A 21745-nucleotide genomic window follows, 5' to 3' on the forward strand; every position below is an offset into this window, starting at 1 on the left:
ATAGGCGCTTGTCGGAAGGAGGGACTTTGTAGAAAACTAAGCGTTTGAGAGAGGCGGGGCATAGAGAAACTACAATAATGTACAGTATTTGAAAAATAATGTGTGTTTTTTTTTACATTAAAGCATGTCAACATATTCTGTTACACCAAATACACAAAATAATGATCTTTTTAAAAAAAAGCATCATATGACCCCTTTAAGACTGTTTCAGCAAACTTGCTTTCAGGTCTGGCTCGATTCTAGCATGAAATGGGCACTTTTCACATTTCAATCAATTTCTGATGTATAAAATTGCGGGGTTTTTTCTTTGAACATCCTGTTTCATTGAAAAATGACATTACATTCATTACAGAAATTGATTGTGAATGTGGTTTCATACTGATGCACTGATGCAAAGGAAACAATGAACACTTAAGGCAAAGCCTACAAATGTTTCAGAGCACATAAAACTAAATAATCAAGTGATACAAAAAGTTTAACGAAAAATATAGAGCAGTACTTGATCATCAAGAATTGATTGAATGGCAAAATCGGACCTTGCATACCAGAATGGAGCCAGACCTGGGTTTGCTAAAACAAGTGCCTAAAAAGGTATTTGACTATTGGGTAACATTAGCCAGTAGCTAGGTGACGGCAGATGATAAAGAAAGGCTTGCAGTGGCAGATAAAATATTGATAAAAGATTACGAACACAAACATTGTTTTCTTAGGAATAACATGCACTGATGAATCATACACAATAGGACCAGGAACGTGTAATAAGAGCATAAATAAAGTCCATTTTGATTTCATGTTGACTTCAAATACTGTATTAACAAAACCAGAAAGAAAACACATTATTCCACACATTAAAACCAAAATAAGACAGGAGATAATCACAACACACTATTTTCTACAGAAATAAGCCCTTTAATTTGAAAGTCTCATTGATTTCAGCTTGTTTTTCCACTCTCTCTCTCTCTCTTTCAAAGCAGCTCAGCTCTAACATGAAAGGCTCAGAATGAGGACAGAAAAGCCTGCCAAATAACATTTTCTGAAGCTGGAGGCAAGCGGCCAAAAAGAAATCTGTAAAGAAAGAGGAAGGGCAAGTGTGCATTACATTTATAAGAAGACGGGCACTCTGCTCTCTCTCTCTCTCTCTCTGAACATGGGCCGGCAGTATTCATTCATGTCTTTAGACTGGAGGCGCAGTGGTCTGGGTGCACTGCAGTCTGATCAAATGAACAAGGGGAGGACTTGACCTTCATCGGGTCAGTTGGCCCATAGATCTAGCAGCTTCAGCCTGTATGATGTAATATCTGGCAGAAAGACAAAATAAATGACCCCTAACCAAGAAAGCAATGTTGTTTACAGGCTAACGCGCATCTGCAGTGTTCCTGGTCTTTAGCTGTTTACATCACCTTAGCTTTATTCAGATCTCGGTGAATCTATGCCATGAGCAAAAGCAAGCCTTTAAAGTCAACAGGAATTCAAAATTGACCCTATTTACTTTTTATTTACTTTCGTAATGGATGATTCTGACCTTATTGAGCATGTTACAAATAACAAAAATGGTTTGTATTTATAATCCTTCATCAAAATGTAACTACATACTACAACTTTTCGTTTCTGATGTCACTTAGGCCAAACATACTATTGGATTCCTTGTTGATTAAAGAAATGTCTTCTTGAATATCCAGTTACACAAAGAAACCTGGTTGACATATAGTGCGTGTTACTCTGACTCTCCATTTAAACTGACTCACCTTGTTGCAAAGAGCACTGATCTTGTAGTATCCTGACTTATAGATGCACCAAATTTACACCATGGCCTCTCTTATTTCCTGATCCCAGCGTGGTGGTAGAGCATTTGCAGGAGAAATCTGTAACTCTGAAGTCACCGTGTACTCACCAGACATGTGTCTGGACGACAAAGTCCCACTTCATTAGATGAAAGAACAAGAAAGCTGTGATGTAACATCACTGGCTTCCACTTGCATAATAGGGTGCCACAACAATGCAGAGTGGCCTTGATTCTAATGCTGACCCAAACACCTGTGTACCAGTGAACTTACTTAAGAACATGTTTATCACCTGACCACCTGCCTGTGTAGAAATAGCAAAGCCAACGAACTCCGGTAACACTGCAACCTCAGCTGATAAGCTTCTAATGTGCTAATCTTTATCTTAAAGAACAAGAAAAACAAATGACTCAAACAGTTACAACTCACTACAAGGCCTAACCAAAGCACTAATAATAATAAATAACAAATTCACCTATAAATTACATTATATCTGCCATTATATCTGCCATTAATCTGCCATTATCTATTCATTTTCATTCTGTTTCAAACCAGTTTGATTTTATTTCTTCTGGAGCACAAAAAGAAAGCAAACTGATCATGCTCCTCTTTTCCATACAATAAAAAGGAAGTTAATAAATGTTAATGGTTTTTGCATGTCTCATAAACGATTGTCAGCTACAGTGGCAGAGAAGATTATCAGACAAATACTTCTTTTTGACTTAATTTTGGTCTGTTCCTCACACACCACACTACAGCTTGGGAAAAAATGACTACAGTAAACAAATATTTGATGAAAACAATTTTTACTCAAAAACTGCTAGTAAATTTCACCATTATTTACAAAGAATCAGCAAGTAACATTGAAATAACTGAAAATTTGAAGTATAACGACTTAAATATTATTTTGTCAAAGCATACTTAATGTTCATTTACAACAACAAAAAAATTACAGTGTACTTTATGATTCTTTCATGATGCATTTGTCATCATAGCCAGAGACTGACCGTCCCTGTTCAACATTCATTTGAAAATAATTTTGTGACAACATGCAGATGAGTATACATGATGACAGAATTGTCTTTTTTTTATCTAAACTACCCCTTTAAACAGTTGTGTAGGACACGTGAGGCGGCACATGCAAGCGTTTTTTAGGTCGCAGCAGTGCGATGCGGCCCGTTTTTGAGCAGGTGTGTGAGCGTATTTATTTCCCTGCCTCGTCTGTCACTGGCTACGTCTTTCTCGGCCGATAATCCTCTCTTCCCGTTTCCCTCCGCGCTGAGAGTGTGTTGCACAGATTTGAAGCGTGTGACATTAATAAGAAAGTCTCTTTTTCATAAAAGGACTCCAGCAGAGATGAGCTCGTGGGGCTTAGCAGAGGCGTGTGTACGGCACATGTGCCCGAGAGACAGAATAAGCAGCAGGGACAGGCAGAGAACGCTAGAGCCCTGCTATGAACGTCTGTCAGTCAGTGACCTTCTATAGGGCAGGTGTGTCCAATCATAGTCTGAAGACTCCCAACACACTCAGTCATGAGCTGCACATCTGTTGCATCTGTAGTGATGCTAATGTGATCTATTAACTGTGTGGTTCATTTTCACAAGCAGCATTACACTGTGTCCTAATCAGGCGCAATGTGATAAGATTTCAGCAACAAGCAATTTGTCTGTTCACACAGAACATAAAAATACAACGTGATGAGCAACAATCAATCAAAAACTACAGGCAATAAGAACAATTATGCCTGATTGCTTCATAATTTATTTTTCCTGTGGAATTTTTAGATTTGTCATATATTATCTAATATTTCACAACTTTCTAGTCCATGATAATTAAAATGAATTAGGAGCATTATTTGAAATCAGTGTAAGTGAAGCAGCCTTACATAATGTTTCTAAATCCAAACAACCAATAATATGTGAGCAATACATGATGAACAAAAAATAAATGTGAGTAACATGGAAGGGACGTTTTGTGTCATGTTGTGGTTCCCACATATTTATGTTTCATAGAGACCTGGACAGTAAGTTCTCTTCAGCATAGTGGATGTACTGAACTTTGCTATCCCTGTCCTGGAAGTCATTCGGAGCTGCACACTGCTGTCAGCACTGAGATAGAGGAATGAGGTAGCAAAAGGAGAGAACAAGCTCTGCCCTAAAGCCTAGTGCACTGTCCTCCACTACATGAGAGACAAGAGAGGGAGGATGCACTTGTTAGAATGCAGTTGCACCAGCTAAGAAGATTTTTTTGGAGTATTGCTGAATTATTAAATATGCATTCTGAATAAACTATGTTGAATAAACTTTCATTGCAATATGCATGACTATTTAAATTACAGTTCTACAAATGCATGGCATCTCTGTACGATAAATATTGACAAAAGGATGAATAGGCCTCCGTGTCCTTGTCTAGCCATCTATAATCTGTCTGAACTGTCTCACAGTTTGCATAATGTTGTATATACTATTCAATACTGCATCTTGTACTGCACTGTATGGCGTGTATTTCACACTGAGTGTCCCATGTATTTTTGCATAGAAGTACTTAAAACAATTTGACAAATAAAAGCATCTATTTGATTCAATTCTATTTGGATTCTATTATTTTTCTTACAGTTTGTTTCAATAATCATTTTTCAGTAGAACTTCATGTATCATGATAGAAAATAATCCAGAATTCTGTAGAAAGGATTAGGGCTGTGCGATATTGAAAAAAAATGCGATATGCAATACCTTGTTAAAAAATGCGATATTCGATATGCAATACGATATTGCTTAAAGTGTGTAAAATCTATTTAAATTATATTTTAAAATATTTAAAAATGAAAATTATATAACCAATTTGTTTCACATTCGTTCTTGGAAAATAAAGAATCACTATAACTTCTGAAAGTGACCAGCAGTGTTTTAGCATTACATAAAAAGTAATGTCACAAATCAGACAATTTAATTTAACATCAATGTGAACATACAAACAAAAAAATTAATGACACTAATTTTATATCATTGTAACTTTGCTTTCCACACACTTTAAGTACTTCTTCAGATACCACAGCAAAATCTATAGTCTGAGAAAGTTCAAACATGATTAAAGGCAAGTGAACAGTCAGTAAAAAAAAGAAAGAAAAAGAAAAAAAATAAATACACAATTTACAAGCATAGATAAAATAAATAGTAGTATTCAGGTACAGAAATTTAATAATTAAGTGGAAAATAACACTGCATAGTGTTCACTGTATGAATTAAATTTAGATTAATCTTTGTTATAGCTGTTTTGTTGTTTTGTTAACATTAGTGACATATTCGGCAGCATGCATTTATAGGCTGCTGTCCCTTTAAATCCGACTGCACGGATTCAGTATAATGTTACACATCCGATTTCTTTCTCAGCTGTTTACATTAATTTAAAACATAGCTGACTGCGTTTACGAGAATGATCGTCGAGATGGGTACTATTGACATAATTCTGTGTGTATGTGTCTGTTGAAACATAAGGAGGAGATGCGAAAGATGAATCAACTCGGTCTGAAACCTTTCTCTCTGTGTGTGCGCATGCTTTGCACGTGTGCGCTTGAACTGAAGAGACGCTGTGCGAGATGCGGCTTGTGCGCGTGCTTCAGGTGCGAGTCAGACAGCAAGACGAGACGGCAAAGAGTTGTTTTCTACAACTTATTGCACTTAACTCTTTTTAACGTCAAGCAATTCTCTGCTATATGCGTCGAACTAAAACTTTGACCTTTTGCAACGTTTTGATTTAAGTAGCCTATTATTAAAATGATAGTGATATCGCATGCCGTTGCGATATGCATATTGCGATATTTACATTTGCGATATTTCGATATATCGTGCAGCCCAAGAAAGGATATATATATATTGTTTTCATTAAGTGAGAGGTTGTGAAACCTATTCACACCATGCGTTTTGTATTTGTACTGTTTGTCCCTTTTTTCTCTCTACTAAATCCAAAACAATGGTTTATAATGTTTTTTCTCAGTATCCAACAAAATATATAATAAACAACTTTGCATGAGAAGCGTGTAAAACTATGACGCCTAGTTTTTGAAGAGGCTTGTCTAGTACTATCAGTGTTACAAAAGTTCAGCCCTTCATGTCCTATGGACCTTACGGTATGTAAACACTACTATCTGTGACCTTTACACTGCTTATTCCCACACAAAACACATTTCTGTCAATCATGTTAAAGCACTAGATTGGTTCTTGAGTGAAAACACTGTGGGCCTCAGTAGAAACATTTGAACAGGAACACAATGACTGATTATAGCATTGCAAAATGTAAACTATATTATCATCCAGATCTTTATTTAAAGTTGGATGTATAAGCATATATAAAATCAAATTAACTTAACTACTAAAAACACTTTTTGTGGTCCCTGCTGCATTCAGTCATGCTCCATCTAGCTAAAACACAAAAACGTGTCCTTGCACTACCGCTGGATGAACTGTCTAAAAGGCTTCAAGCAAGTCTGGTTTTTGTAAACGGAAGTCTCTCTATAAATAAACCCTAATGGGAAAAGATGTTTTAGAAACACACCGCAAAACTGCACCTCCCACTGTGAAGATGCAGGCCTGACCCCACAAACTGAATCCTCTCATTAATATCCTTCCTGCACTCACTACCAGCAGGTCTGATAAAAAGAGGAGAGCGTTATGCAACGTGCCCTCAGAATGACATATTATACGACACACATGCACACACATGAGAGTAGAGATAACACACAGGTAAGCCACAGAGGTCTCACTTCCTGCCACACAGCTGCTGCTGATGCGGGGGTGCTTCCTCTGGCATCACAAGAAAGACGACAAAGAGAGAAACAGTACTATTATGACAGGAAGCAGCCCTTGGGGCGACAGACAGGGTTTTTTCCGTGTTGTCTCAGTGAAGGGTCATTGTACAGAGTTCAACGATACGTTTTATTTTTTCTTTCTGCTGGCTCAGAAAGGCCAGGAGTTTAGATTTTACTCTGACGAAATTTAATTTTTTAATCACTGTATTTCCATCTGCCAGAATGTTTCGGTGAGAAAAAAATCAATCTTTATTTTCTAGTAATAGCTCGGTGTTGTACAGCTATAATGTAGCTGTACAACAGACAATACATTTTATAGAAATTGTACTCTATAAAAATATTTCTGAAAAATGAATTCATGTGAAGCAAAATAAACAAAATGTTTAAGCTAGCATGGCATAAAAACACCCAACACAAGATTTTTATTTGTTTATTTTTTTAACGTTTATTCAGTACATTAAATTGATCAAAAGTAACAGTAAAGACATAACGTTACACAAGTTTTTAATTTAATAAATGTTCTTTTTAATTAATTAATTTATTTTAATTTTGAAGAATCTTTAAAAAAAATAGCACTCTTTCCACAAAAATATTAATCAGCACAACTTTTTTCAACACTGATAATAATAAGAAATATTTATTGAGCACAAAATATCATATTAGAAATATTTTCTAGAAAAATGCAACAAGGATCATGTGACGTTGAAGACTATTGGCTGCTGAAAATTCCCTCTTTGCATCACAGGAATAAATTACATTTTACAATATACTAAACCAGAAAACACTCATTTTAAATTGTAATAATATTTCACAATATTACCATTTTTACTGTATTTTCAATTAAATAAATAATAATTAAAATGAAATAAATGCATTCTTAGTGAGAGTTAGTGAGTGACTTCAAAAACATAAAAAAAATATATGATCAAACCCACTTTTGAACTATAGTGTACATATCAGAGAGTCTATTTATTAAATGAATTGCATTCATCTATAACGGGTGTGCCTCACACATCCTGAAAAGTGAAGCTGCGGGCTCTTTGATCGCCCCCTGGTGGCTGGCTGCAGTACAGCTCAAAAACCCCACCCTCTCCATGTAAACGAATGGGACTTGAGTCAAAATAAAAAAATAAATTACACTTCCAATACAATTTTCCGAAAGATGGTTTTGGTCATTTAAGGTAGTTGTAATCACGCTGATATATGTTCAATTGTTCATTTTCGTGATAAGTTTGATTTTAGCTAGTAATTTGATGCTATAAAAACGGGGCGTGTCGTTATGGTTGATTGGGTCTGCGGGAGTTTGATACCGCGGCTCCACCTCACGATACTACTGCGCAGACTCTGGCTCCAAATGACATAATTTACTCAAGATGGCAGCGGCCATACTGAGATGCTTTGGCTTCACTTTTCTATAGTGGAAGGAATAGGAGACGCGTCATCCATCTTTTTTTACAGTCTATGATCTATACTGATTGATTTTAACAACACAAAAAGTTACACACTCTATTCACACTCTACAGTAACCATTTAGATGTTCATACAGCAGCAGAATATGGTTGTCGGTTCTGTTTAGAGTGCTAAATACAGTTACGTTCATACATATCTGAGTCACAGAATTTTTGAGGTGAAGTTCCACATCACTGACACACATATGACATACGTTTACAAGCGCAAGCCTCATAGTTTATACTGTATGTTGCTGTTAGCGTAGGAATCCAGTATATTACTGAAAACACTGCATGCAATTATGATAGCAGTGTGAAGAAAAGAAATAAAAAGGACAATGAAAATCAAACGTCTTCTTGTTTTATAGTATATACTGTAGGTCGACAGACTCATTTTCCATGACTCCAGAATTCTTTAGGCTGAGGAGCCGATTAAGCAACCCAAATCACAAGAGAGCGCCGATGCAAATCAAAACCAAATGTGCAGAGGGGGGATTTGGTGAAGTCATATCCCATAACCACCCATCAGCCGGGCTTCATTACTCACAGAGACGGTCCTTTCAGGGCAGGCAGAATAGAGCCGCCCCAGCCATCCCTGTATACGCTGCTGTTTATGATTGCTGCCATTAAGCAACCAGCTGTGCTGCCGGCAGTGAAAGATCATCTGTGTACTGCTCCGTCTCAATGTGCCACGAGTACATACCTCTTCTCTCACACCGTCTCACAAAAGACACATGGATGACACTCTGCATTGCTAACATACAATCTGACAGGGCGGGCAAACTCAGTGTCCTGAAAACGTCATAGGACACAGACAGACAGACATCCGATACTAGAGTAAGAGAGAGACTATTTACCCCTCAGGCTTATTTTTATAGCGAGTCAAAAGGCAACCAGAAGCAAAGGTCACAAGACATGAAGCATCTTTATCCAATAGCACCACATGAATACTAGGGCTGTCGCGATTCGTCGATTTTATTAGACTATTCGATTTTTTAAAATCCTCAACTTAATTTTGCTCGCGTCGACTAACCGGCAAAATAAGTGGCGTAATAAGCGGAAGTGGCGCATTTCACATTATTAGTCTGTTTTCCCAGGCTGCATGATATATTATATTAAAATCATAATTAAGCATAATTGTGAATTCACAAACGCTACGATTTAATTAAATAATTATATGCGATGCAGTTCTAATACAGTATATGCACTTTAATTATTTACATGCGTGTAGGTTAAGTACATGCGTCACACAGCGGCTCCGTTCACAGTAGTTCCACAGGAACTGTTATCATATACATGTGTGGAGCGTCTCAAACTCCATCTCTGCATGTTGTTGTGAGTTTGGGTTTATTATAACGTTCATCCGGGAACGCAACATGCACCATTTCATCAGATTTGTAAGGTAAATCATTTATAAATCTACGCAAACTCAGGAGAATACATCGCAGTTTCAAAATAAAACACTCTGAGTTTACACGTTTTGACGTCCACATATTCATTTAATTACAGTGGCTATAGCATTTCTGTCCTAAAGAAATGGCCAAATATTAAAGATTAAGTGGACATTTGAATTAAATGGTGCTTGGTCAATATTAAACAAGTATTAGGTCGCACAGCAATTTGTAAAAATAATCATCAGGCCGTTGGCGCCCTCTGCAGGCCTTTGTTGTAATGCATACTGTACATTAGCTCTATTGTTTATAATACATTATGTATTTTAACAATTTTGTTCAATAAAACCATATGATTTCTTGCTTTTGATACTTTATTTGAACTAATTATTATTGCCTCATTGCTATTATATATGTATTTTAAGTAATTTTAAAGGCTATTGTTCACTTACATCTATTTTTATTACCACAAAAAAAATGTATTATAATTATAGGGCACAAAGAAATCCGTTTTATTTCCAAATTCATTTTTTTCCATTTTCATTTTTCTATACTCCTTTTTAATGGTTAAATTAAATTGTATTAATCAAAAAGCCTGTCTAATTAATTAGAGTTTTACAGTTTTATCTTTACCGAAATCTGTTTTCCATTATTTTCTGGATTCCAATTTAATGGTTCTATTAAATTGTAATAATCAAAAGCATCTCCAATTAATTTATTTTATTTAAAAAATAATAATAATACGTTTTTTTTTTTTTTTTTTCAGAAATACTGCACATTTACATTTTTCTCCTAAATAAATTCTGGTAAATAATATTTCTGGTAAATACTCCTTTAAAAAGTGTTTTTTGATTATAATTGTATTATAAGTAGACTAGAACACGAGGATATGTTGTCATTCTTACACTATAATACTGAACTTTGATTTCAGTGATTTGGACTCCGAGATGAACACTTGCTTCTTGCACTTTATGTTGCACTTTACTTTTTTACTTTTGGATTTCATTTGCTTTAATGAAATATAGTTTAATAAAATATTCTTAAGTAAAATTGTAGATTTTTTTTGTGGGAAATTAACCATTTAGATTAATTGATTAATCGATAAATTAGTCGATAGATTAATCAAAATAAAAATAGTCGTTAGTGGCAGCCCTAATGAATACAGACAGGAACTAGACAAACAGAAAACATTGTGGTTTCAGACAGAGAAAATAATTTCTAGTCGTGTTTCTAGCCCACAGGATTTTGGACCTCAGACCTTCTGTAAAAGGAAATTTTTTAAATTTTAAAGATGATATTATTATTTCTAAACAGTTTTTTCTTAAAGGTTATAATAATAATACTTTTTATATTATTGTATTATTATTATTATTATACTTCTGTCTTACAAACGATGATGATGATAATAATAATAATAATAATACTTTTCTATTATTGTACATTTATTATCAATATCAACTTCATTGTGAAATAAAATTAACAACTTATAATAAGTAAATTCATTATTTTACAAAATTCAGGATAAGAGCCCTTTGCAATATGTTTGCGTTGATACTGGATTTGAATCAGTGTGAAATTGTTTTAAGTTAAAATAACTCTTTTCACATCATAATAATCAAGCCAAAACATTGCAGCCAAACCGTTTATTAAAGTCACTCATGTGGGCTGATAATGGGTTTAAAGATTATAATCCACAGCATTGTTCCTTCTGCGGAGTGACTTCATTCTTTGTACGCAATGAATGCAGACAGCTTTCACTAAACAAGACAGCCGGGCAAGGGTCTGTGCGTTTATCAGCAGTAAAGATCGCCCTCGAGGCAACAGGTCAAGCAGGGCTAAACACAATTAAGCCATCAGAGAGTTAGCCACATCAGCGTGGATGCGTAAAATACAGCGCTGGACAAAGGAGATTTACAAGATATCGTAAATACATGATGACCTTGCGGAGCATGTGCAGGTGGAGCTGTGGTTGTGGAAGAATGAACATCCACAGTCATCGCTGATAATCACACAGGAAGATTGACTGTTGCAAACAAGCTGCACCACATCTGTCGCAATGTGAACTCATCACAAACTGACAACCAACAGGCACACAAAGCGAGCGCTGCGCATTTAAAATAAGGAATAATTATAATATAAAATTTGCATGCTGTAAAAGTGTTACCTTTTTGAAAGAAGTCTTTTATAATCACTAAGACTGTATTCATTTAATCAAAAGTACAGTAAAAACTGTAATATTGTGAAATATTATTACAAAATTTAAAATAACAATTTTTGGTTAATACATTTTAAATGTAATTTATTCCTGTGATGCAAAGCTGAATTTTCAGCATCATTACTCCAGTCGTCAGTGTCACATGATCTTTCAGAAATCATTCTAATATGCTGATTTGCTGCTTGAGAAACACTTATTATCAATGTTTGAAAAAGTAGTGCTCCCTAATAATTGTATACTATACTATAATTGACAGCATATACAAACAAAAATCTACTTTTCTTCAACGCAAAGTTTTATTTTCATTTTTTTTAAAAACAAGTAAAAAGTCAGTACAAATAAATGCAATAGAATAAAGAGAGCTATGAAACTAAGTTTTTCAGGTTAAGTAAGTTTTTATTCAGGTTAGAAATACTACAGAAATTAAAGTAATCAAATGCAAAATAACACATTCAGTGAAGTAGTCTTCATTGTAAAAATTAAATACAGATTAATGCTTACCATTAAAGTTATAAAACGTATTCAGTCAAGAGCAGAAAGTGATTTTCTTTGTCTTTTGTTCTTTGATTAACATGACAGACAGCAGCAGGAATATTGGACTGCGGTCCCTTTAAGAGTTTATCCACGGACCCAATATACTGTTACACAACGTATTCTTTCTCTACTATTTAACGTTCCAAAACTGACTGTGTTTAACTGGATACTCACCAAGACAATTTTGTAAGTATTTGAACGTTTTAGCGCAGTTAGCCACTCATTTTGGTATTTGTGGCTCACAAGCTGTTTGAGACTGAGCGCGGCTTGTGCACTCCACTAATATAGATCAGTGGTGGTGCGCGCGCTTTTGGTATAAGCGTGAAACCTGCGGGAATGACTAAAATAATGCGCAATACAAGCACTATTTGACCGGAGCAAATGAGACGTGTGTGAGAGAGAAGGGGTCGTCGGAGAGATGAGAGCGAGAATGCGTGGCTGATGTTATTGCCTGTGCCGCTGGTAACAAAACGGATCGGCTCGGAATCGGAAAGAAGTGAGACTGACCGACTGATCACCGATCCGGGCCGATCATGAGGAAAATCGGCCGATTCCGATCCCTGACCATCTCTATTTTCTAACATTAATCAGACAGCAACAACAAGAAAATCACTCGCTGCTCTTGACTGAATAGCTTTTGTAACTTTAATAAAGATTAATCTTTAATTTATACAGTCAAATATGCAATGTTATTTTACATTTGATTACTTTATTCAATTTCTGTACCTAAAAACTAATGTAAGACCTACCTAAAAAACCTTTTGGCTGAAGAACCACAAATCATTTACAAAGGGGACTACGCTGGATGTTTGTTGTTGCATTCAACTGGGAATAACTACACTATCCAAAAATGGGCCGGAAACACTGGGGGAAAAAAATGCTCAGGTCACATTCAGCCAAAAGATCCAGTGCTCCAATCTGAACACAGGAGAAAACAATCAGCTAGCTCAGGCTGGGGCACATATATCAACAGACCTACAGAGACTCGGAATCGGAAAGAAGTGAGACTGACCGACTGATCACCGATCCGGGCCGATCATGAGGAAAATCGGCCGATTCCGATCCCTGACCATCTCTATTTTCTAACATTAATCAGACAGCAACAACAAGAAAATCACTCGCTGCTCTTGACTGAATAGCTTTTGTAACTTTAATAAAGATTAATCTTTAATTTATACAGTCAAATATGCAATGTTATTTTACATTTGATTACTTTATTCAATTTCTGTACCTAAAAACTAATGTAAGACCTACCTAAAAAACCTTTTGGCTGAAGAACCACAAATCATTTACAAAGGGGACTACGCTGGATGTTTGTTGTTGCATTCAACTGGGAATAACTACACTATCCAAAAATGGGCCGGAAACACTGGGGGGAAAAAATGCTCAGGTCACATTCAGCCAAAAGATCCAGTGCTCCAATCTGAACACAGGAGAAAACAATCAGCTAGCTCAGGCTGGGGCACATATATCAACAGACCTACAGAGAAAGGCCAAAACACAGAGAGCGAGAGAGAGAGAGAGAGAGAGAGGCAGTGCTGAGTAAGGGGATCTGGTGGCAGTAAACTCTCCTCCAATGGCAGCCATAAATAATGGAGCTGTGAAGGCAATTGTGTGCAAGCGAGAGACACAGGAAACGTCTTGAAAAAGACGATGACAAAATAACAGCTTTCAAAGAAGACCAGAGAACAGCACAATCACGCAAGGCTTGTGGGTAAACTGCTGTTTGGTCAGGCGTTGAGTAAAGTAATTAGGTTGTTATTAAACTGTTTGACAACTATAAAAACCCATCAGAGTCAGAAGAGTGTAAAGTGTAAAGAACGGAGGAAGAATCGAAAAAAAAAATAGTTCCTGGTTTAAAAAGCAACACAAAAAGCATGAACAATTCTAATTCACAATAATAGTGCATGTTTTCTCTGAACATCATCAGGCATTGTCAACAGACCTGACTGCAGTCTATTGACTACATCATTATCTCTTCTCCCGTTAAATCACAACAAAGGTAGAATCACAGATTTGACTATCCCATCCAAAGACAACAGATAATTACACTCCTGAATGCAGATTAGTAAATATGCTGTTACAGCCATGCTAAACTAAACAATATGGTAAGAGCTATGACCTAGTTTACCTAGACACTGTGTACTGATCAAAGTTTGGAATCATTAAGACCTTTTAATGTTTTTGAAAAAAGTTTCTTATGCTCATTAAGGCTGCATTTATTTGACCGAAAATACAATATATTCAATTATTATTTAAAAAAAAAACAATTTAAAATAACTTTTTCAATATATTTCTATATATTTTAAAATGTAATTTATTTTTTATGATGGCAAAGCAAAATTGTCAGCATCTTTACTCCAATCATCAGTGTCACATGATCCTTCAGAAATCATTCTAATGGTTTGTGAGTTGATAAAAACCTAAGTAAATAATTATATTGAATGTCAAACAAAATAAATAAATGGGGCTGTGTGATAATTGAGATATAGCATAGCTTAGTGTGATTATAAAATCAAAGGCTGCAATTTAATTAAATAATGGTATAGCCTGATGCACTGTGTATTTTAGAGTGAAGCGCAGCACTGTTCATTTACACATAAGCAGCTTATGATCCGGTGTATTCAGCATCTCAGTGGTCTCTGTTCACAGTAAATTCAGTGAATTCCATATCTGCATTTACATAATCGCATAATTTTTTTTAATATTATAAAATTATAATTATAATAATTACGAAAATACAATATATTCAATTATTATTTAAAAAAAAAACAATTTAAAATAACTTTTTCAATATATTTCTATATATTTTAAAATGTAATTTATTTTTTATGATGGCAAAGCAAAATTGTCAGCATCTTTACTCCAATCATCAGTGTCACATGATCCTTCAGAAATCATTCTAATATGCTGATTTGCTGCTCAATTATTATCAATTATTACTGGTGCTCCATTTTTTATAATGGTTCTTACTATCAATGTTTAAAACTGTTTTTGCTGCTTAATATTTTTTGGAATCTGTGACACACTAAAACTTTCCACCTAGTTCAGTTGCTGCCTTATATTTTTAGGTATAATCAACTAAGTTGTGTACAAGTCATTTCAACTTAAATTACATTAAACTGACATAAAAAGTTGAAATTGCTCAACAAATTCTTTTATAAATAGAAAGTTAAAAATGAACAGCATTTACTTAAAGTAGAAATCTTGTTACAATATAAAGAAAGAAAAAAAACAAGCTTAAACCGTTTTCAAAACTGATAATAAGAAATATTTCTTGAACACTAAAGCAGCATATCTGAATAATTTCTGAAGGATCATGTGTCATTAAAGACTTGAGTAATAACTGCTCAGCTACTCAGCTTGGCCATTACAGCAACAGATTACATTTTAAAATATATTCAAATAGAAAACATTTATTTTCCTTTGTTATCATTTTTCACAATATCACTGTTTTTACTGATCAAATAAATGCAGCCTTAGTGAGCATAAGAAACTTCTTTCAAAAACATAAAAAAACTGTGTATATCCTTGCACAGCATGTGTAAAGGCCAACTAGTAACCTTAGATTGCATGTGTTTCACACATTTACAAAACAAAATAATGTTTTAATGAAAATGTGGCCTTAATATTGTTATTATGAAGTTGCCACTTCAACTGTATTGCGAATATAGTTATGCTGCTGTCTGTCATGCCTAACAATGCGTTTTAGCTTAGACTAAACTCACAATACAACACAACCTCTTGTACCTTAGCTTAATCAAAGTAAAAGTTAAAACACAATAGGGAAAGAAAAAAAAACAAATCACACAAGCCTAGCAAATGTCATGCATATGAAAAACTTCCAGGTTGCTCAGCAAGGGGCTTAGGGGCCGCTCACGAGTTCTCAGTGTGGATAAGTGCACCATGACACATGCTGGGTCGTCGGCCTGTGCATGTGTGGGCGCTATGACAACCGTCCCGTGTGCCATACTAGGATTTCACTTTGAACTCTTTTATCGTGTGCGCTTGGCCCAGATGGCGCTGTGCTGCTGCTCACGTTACATAATCAAAACAGTCAGAGCCGTGAAACATTTCTAATCTCTTGCTCACTGCCTTTCCGTCTCTTTTAAAGGACGTCAAACCCTCTGTTATTTTCCGTCTTTTAGCAAGCCTTCTAAACAAATAATGATCTTATTGTCAGACATGAGCCATTGATCTGAGAGACATCCAAACCCCAAATCATCCCAGCAACATAAAGGATCCCGTCGTATTGCCTCCGCAGAGCTATTGTTCCATTTTAAATACTCCACAGCTGCAGCTCAATGCACAGCACATCTCCGACTCAAAGATCTTGGGAGGAATGACTCACCAGAGCTGGCCACTGGATCTGCTTGGCTTTTGTTCCCTGCAGCTGGGCACCCTCCTTCCTTTTGACCCAAACCAGCTGATGTTCCAGCAGAAAGATCTGGAAGTCTTCATACACCTTGACCCACTCCCGCTTATCCCACTCAAGGTCGTCAAACTCAACGTACACCTGCAGGAAGAGCAAAGAGAAGGGGTCACACTCTGAGCACTCGTCCTGCATGGCCTACGTTAACCTAATGGTGTAAAAGGCATACAAGCATACAAGTGGTGTGGGAACAGCATTGATATGGAACATTAAGGACTTTCACATGGTTCACACTAAAGTTATCCACTGCACTGAACTCTAATGAGGGAAGCATCAAGATCTAGCAAGTGTTTGTGCACCATGTTGTAATTGCCAAACAATTTCAACTTTGATGTTGTTTGCTGCTGACATTTTTAAGCACAACCAATATTTACCAGACAAGCTGCTTGATGTATTATACAGGTGGTTCCAGTGCAAAATAAAAACAAAATGGAAGAGAGTCTAACACTGTGTGTATCTACATTACTTGCCCGGACAAAAATGTAAATGGCTCTGCCATAAAAAAATATTACATGTTTTTGTCTCATGTAACCTTGTATGCTAATAAATAAGGTAAACATTTCAATGGCCCTGCCATAAAAAATTATTAAAAACATTTTTTCCATTGTTTTTGACCCATGTAACCTTGTATGCTCATAAATAAGGTTTCTACAACACCAACATATTCGATAGCGGTGAAATTTCTTCCAAATGTTTACAATGACTTAAGACATAATTGACTGTGTTTACGAGGACATGTGTTTACATTAGTGTAGTGCAGATTTTCCCAAACGGGACATCCCAAGGTAACTGCTGGGGGTTTGTGAGTTGATAAAAACCTAAGTAAATAATTATATTGAATGTCAAACAAAATAAATAAATGGGGCTGTGTGATAATTGAGATATAGCATAGCTTAGTGTGATTATAAAATCAAAGGCTGCAATTTAATTAAATAATGGTATAGCCTGATGCACTGTGTATTTTAGAGTGAAGCGCAGCACTGTGTTCATTTACACATAAGCAGCTTATGATCCGGTGTATTCAGCATCTCGGTGGTCTCTGTTCACAGTAAATTCAGTGAATTCCATATCTGCATTTACATAATCGCATAATTTTTTTTTATATTATAAAATTATAATTATAATAATTATTTATATTTTAAATTATAAAATAATTATTATTAAATTTAATTGTCTTTCTAAAACTCCAGTGTAAAAGTAATGTGATTGAGTCCACTTTAAAGTCTGGCTATAAAAAAAACTAAATAAAACGCTTCCTAAAACACTATAAAAAATTTATCTATTAACTTGCCTTTGATTCTACCATTAACCAACAACAGTTAACCAAGAATATGTGAATGTGTCATTCAATTCTTGAAATATCAACTGTCAATCTCGGGGTAATTTAAGTAAATATTTGACATATAAAGGATTCAGGTGACAAAACAGTTTGTGAACTCCTGGCAGAGTGTTTTAATAAAATAACAACTTGCTGTTACAGAAAACAGTTCCATAACTTTCAGTGTAATTTCACAGCCATAGAAGCTCAGTGGCCTTAAATGACCTCATTTTGGTTTGATTTCATGGACAGACGTGGTCACTGCAGACCCACTGAATGTCCAGTCTTCCTCACAGTCACGGCGTTAAAACTACGTCTCAGTCCCGCTATTGTCCTCAACTGTGAAACAACCCACTGCCATGTGATTCAAAGCGGAGCTGGCGCGCAGGACGTTTATGTGTTTGTGAGACACTGAGACAAGTGGGAGAACATGTGTTTGAGCTGCTGGATGTTTTCAACATATGCAGCGTGTTGTAACGACAGCATGTTTCTGGCTGGTCAAAGTCTCCTCTTTCACCGGGGGCGTAGCATGATAGGCTGGAGAACTGGTTTTTAAAAAACAAGCCACACTGAGTGTTTGGTACTATTATTGAAGCTGTTTTCCAACTGGAAAAACAGTTCCTGCACTGGACAACGTCCATCTGTTGACTAATACAATCCTGCACACAAAACTTTTAAAGTGTGTAAAGAAAGCGCCCAGCTAATGATTTGAAACGCACAGATCTGGTGCTGAGAGCTGTGGGAATCATCAGCGTGAGTGAGTCAGCCAGAGCACATTGCACAACCCCAGTGCTGAGCAAAGTTGTGTACAAGTCATTTCAACTTAAATTACATTAAACTGACATAAAAAGTTGAAATTGCTCAACAAATTCTTTTATAAATAGAAAGTTAAAAATGAACAGCATTTACTTAAAGTAGAAATCTTGTTACAATATAAAGAAAGAAAAAAAACAAGCTTAAACCGTTTTCAAAACTGATAATAAGAAATATTTCTTGAACACTAAAGCAGCATATCTGAATAATTTCTGAAGGATCATGTGTCATTAAAGACTTGAGTAATAACTGCTCAGCTACTCAGCTTGGCCATTACAGCAACAGATTACATTTTAAAATATATTCAAATAGAAAACATTTCTTTTCCTTTGTTATCATTTTTCACAATATCACTGTTTTTACTGATCAAATAAATGCAGCCTTAGTGAGCATAAGAAACTTCTTTCAAAAACATAAAAAAACTGTGTATATCCTTGCACAGCATGTGTAAAGGCCAACTAGTAACCTTAGATTGCATGTGTTTCACACATTTACAAAACAAAATAATGTTTTAATGAAAATGTGGCCTTAATATTGTTATTATGAAGTTGCCACTTCAACTGTATTGCGAATATAGTTATGCTGCTGTCTGTCATGCCTAACAATGCGTTTTAGCTTAGACTAAACTCACAATACAACACAACCTCTTGTACCTTAGCTTAATCAAAGTAAAAGTTAAAACACAATAGGGAAAGAAAAAAAAACAAATCACACAAGCCTAGCAAATGTCATGCATATGAAAAACTTCCAGGTTGCTCAGCAAGGGGCTTAGGGGCCGCTCACGAGTTCTCAGTGTGGATAAGTGCACCATGACACATGCTGGGTCGTCGGCCTGTGCATGTGTGGGCGCTATGACAACCGTCCCGTGTGCCATACTAGGATTTCACTTTGAACTCTTTTATCGTGTGCGCTTGGCCCAGATGGCGCTGTGCTGCTGCTCACGTTACATAATCAAAACAGTCAGAGCCGTGAAACATTTCTAATCTCTTGCTCACTGCCTTTCCGTCTCTTTTAAAGGACGTCAAACCCTCTGTTATTTTCCGTCTTTTAGCAAGCCTTCTAAACAAATAATGATCTTATTGTCAGACATGAGCCATTGATCTGAGAGACATCCAAACCCCAAATCATCCCAGCAACATAAAGGATCCCGTCGTATTGCCTCCGCAGAGCTATTGTTCCATTTTAAATACTCCACAGCTGCAGCTCAATGCACAGCACATCTCCGACTCAAAGATCTTGGGAGGAATGACTCACCAGAGCTGGCCACTGGATCTGCTTGGCTTTTGTTCCCTGCAGCTGGGCACCCTCCTTCCTTTTGACCCAAACCAGCTGATGTTCCAGCAGAAAGATCTGGAAGTCTTCATACACCTTGACCCACTCCCGCTTATCCCACTCAAGGTCGTCAAACTCAACGTACACCTGCAGGAAGAGCAAAGAGAAGGGGTCACACTCTGAGCACTCGTCCTGCATGGCCTACGTTAACCTAATGGTGTAAAAGGCATACAAGCATACAAGTGGTGTGGGAACAGCATTGATATGGAACATTAAGGACTTTCACATGGTTCACACTAAAGTTATCCACTGCACTGAACTCTAATGAGGGAAGCATCAAGATCTAGCAAGTGTTTGTGCACCATGTTGTAATTGCCAAACAATTTCAACTTTGATGTTGTTTGCTGCTGACATTTTTAAGCACAACCAATATTTACCAGACAAGCTGATAACAACTTGCTGTTACAGAAAACAGTTCCATAACTTTCAGTGTAATTTCACAGCCATAGAAGCTCAGTGGCCTTAAATGACCTCATTTTGGTTTGATTTCATGGACAGACGTGGTCACTGCAGACCCACTGAATGTCCAGTCTTCCTCACAGTCACGGCGTTAAAACTACGTCTCAGTCCCGCTATTGTCCTCAACTGTGAAACAACCCACTGCCATGTGATTCAAAGCGGAGCTGGCGCGCAGGACGTTTATGTGTTTGTGAGACACTGAGACAAGTGGGAGAACATGTGTTTGAGCTGCTGGATGTTTTCAACATATGCAGCGTGTTGTAACGACAGCATGTTTCTGGCTGGTCAAAGTCTCCTCTTTCACCGGGGGCGTAGCATGATAGGCTGGAGAACTGGTTTTTAAAAAACAAGCCACACTGAGTGTTTGGTACTATTATTGAAGCTGTTTTCCAACTGGAAAAACAGTTCCTGCACTGGACAACGTCCATCTGTTGACTAATACAATCCTGCACACAACACTTTTAAAGTGTGTAAAGAAAGCGCCCAGCTAATGATTTGAAACGCACAGATCTGGTGCTGAGAGCTGTGGGAATCATCAGCGTGAGTGAGTCAGCCAGAGCACATTGCACAACCCCAGTGCTGAGCAACGTGCAGTAACAGGAGCGGGTTTCATAATGTGGATTCATACGAGAAATGATTTACTGACTCTGCCTGCCTCTTGTGGTTTTCTCACCATGACTGGGGTTGCGAGGCTCTAATGAGTGTGTTTGGAAGAGAAAAATTGAAGAACAGACCTGTCAGGACAGATTTCACATCTGGACCCCCCTGTTATGTGCAGGCTAAGCTAAAGAAAAAAAAGCCAATGCTAAAGCAACATCCTATTCCATTACCCCTATCAACAATAACCTCACAGGGCTGTTTTATAGGAATGCTGTCCTTAAAGTTACCCAATGACCAATGAATGGATACAAATAAAACAATTTAACACCAAACAAAGTGCACAAGTAGTTTGACATTCAGATATTTCAAGGGCCATTTTCACACTAAAAATAACTAGAACGATAATTATATATGTTTATTATAAGCGTGTGCTGCAGTTTTGTGGTCTGCCCCTTTTATAGTCATAAAGAGAAAATGTTTTATAGTTATAGTTATCATACTTGGTGTAAACATCCTTTTACTGGCCCCAAGTCAAAGATGCCCTCCTTTTATGCAAGTCTATGGAATTTCTCATCTGTTATAATCCAAATCATTAGTCTGACCATTTGAAAATGAATC

The 21745-nt window shown here is 36.4% G+C and overlaps 2 protein-coding genes across 2 annotated transcripts in view; both read right to left on the reverse strand.

Moving 5' to 3' along the window:
• Positions 1-16721, reverse strand: part of LOC107593513 (probable JmjC domain-containing histone demethylation protein 2C) — a 78578-nt gene extending 61857 nt beyond the window's left edge. Inside the window, exon 1 of the mRNA XM_016283251.1 lies at positions 16525-16721. The gene's annotated coding sequence lies outside the window, so the exon portion shown is untranslated. The remainder of the gene's footprint in view (positions 1-16524) is intronic.
• A 3242-nt stretch (positions 16722-19963) lies between these two features.
• Positions 19964-21745, reverse strand: part of LOC107593514 (probable JmjC domain-containing histone demethylation protein 2C) — a 64356-nt gene continuing 62574 nt past the window's right edge. Inside the window, exon 2 of the mRNA XM_016283253.1 lies at positions 19964-20155. Coding sequence (XP_016138739.1) covers positions 19964-20155 — 192 coding nt within the window. The remainder of the gene's footprint in view (positions 20156-21745) is intronic.

This window comes from Sinocyclocheilus grahami, unplaced genomic scaffold (genome assembly GCF_001515645.1).
Source record: "Sinocyclocheilus grahami isolate Dianchi unplaced genomic scaffold, SAMN03320097.WGS_v1.1 scaffold172.1, whole genome shotgun sequence".
Lineage (NCBI taxonomy): Eukaryota > Metazoa > Chordata > Actinopteri > Cypriniformes > Cyprinidae > Sinocyclocheilus > Sinocyclocheilus grahami.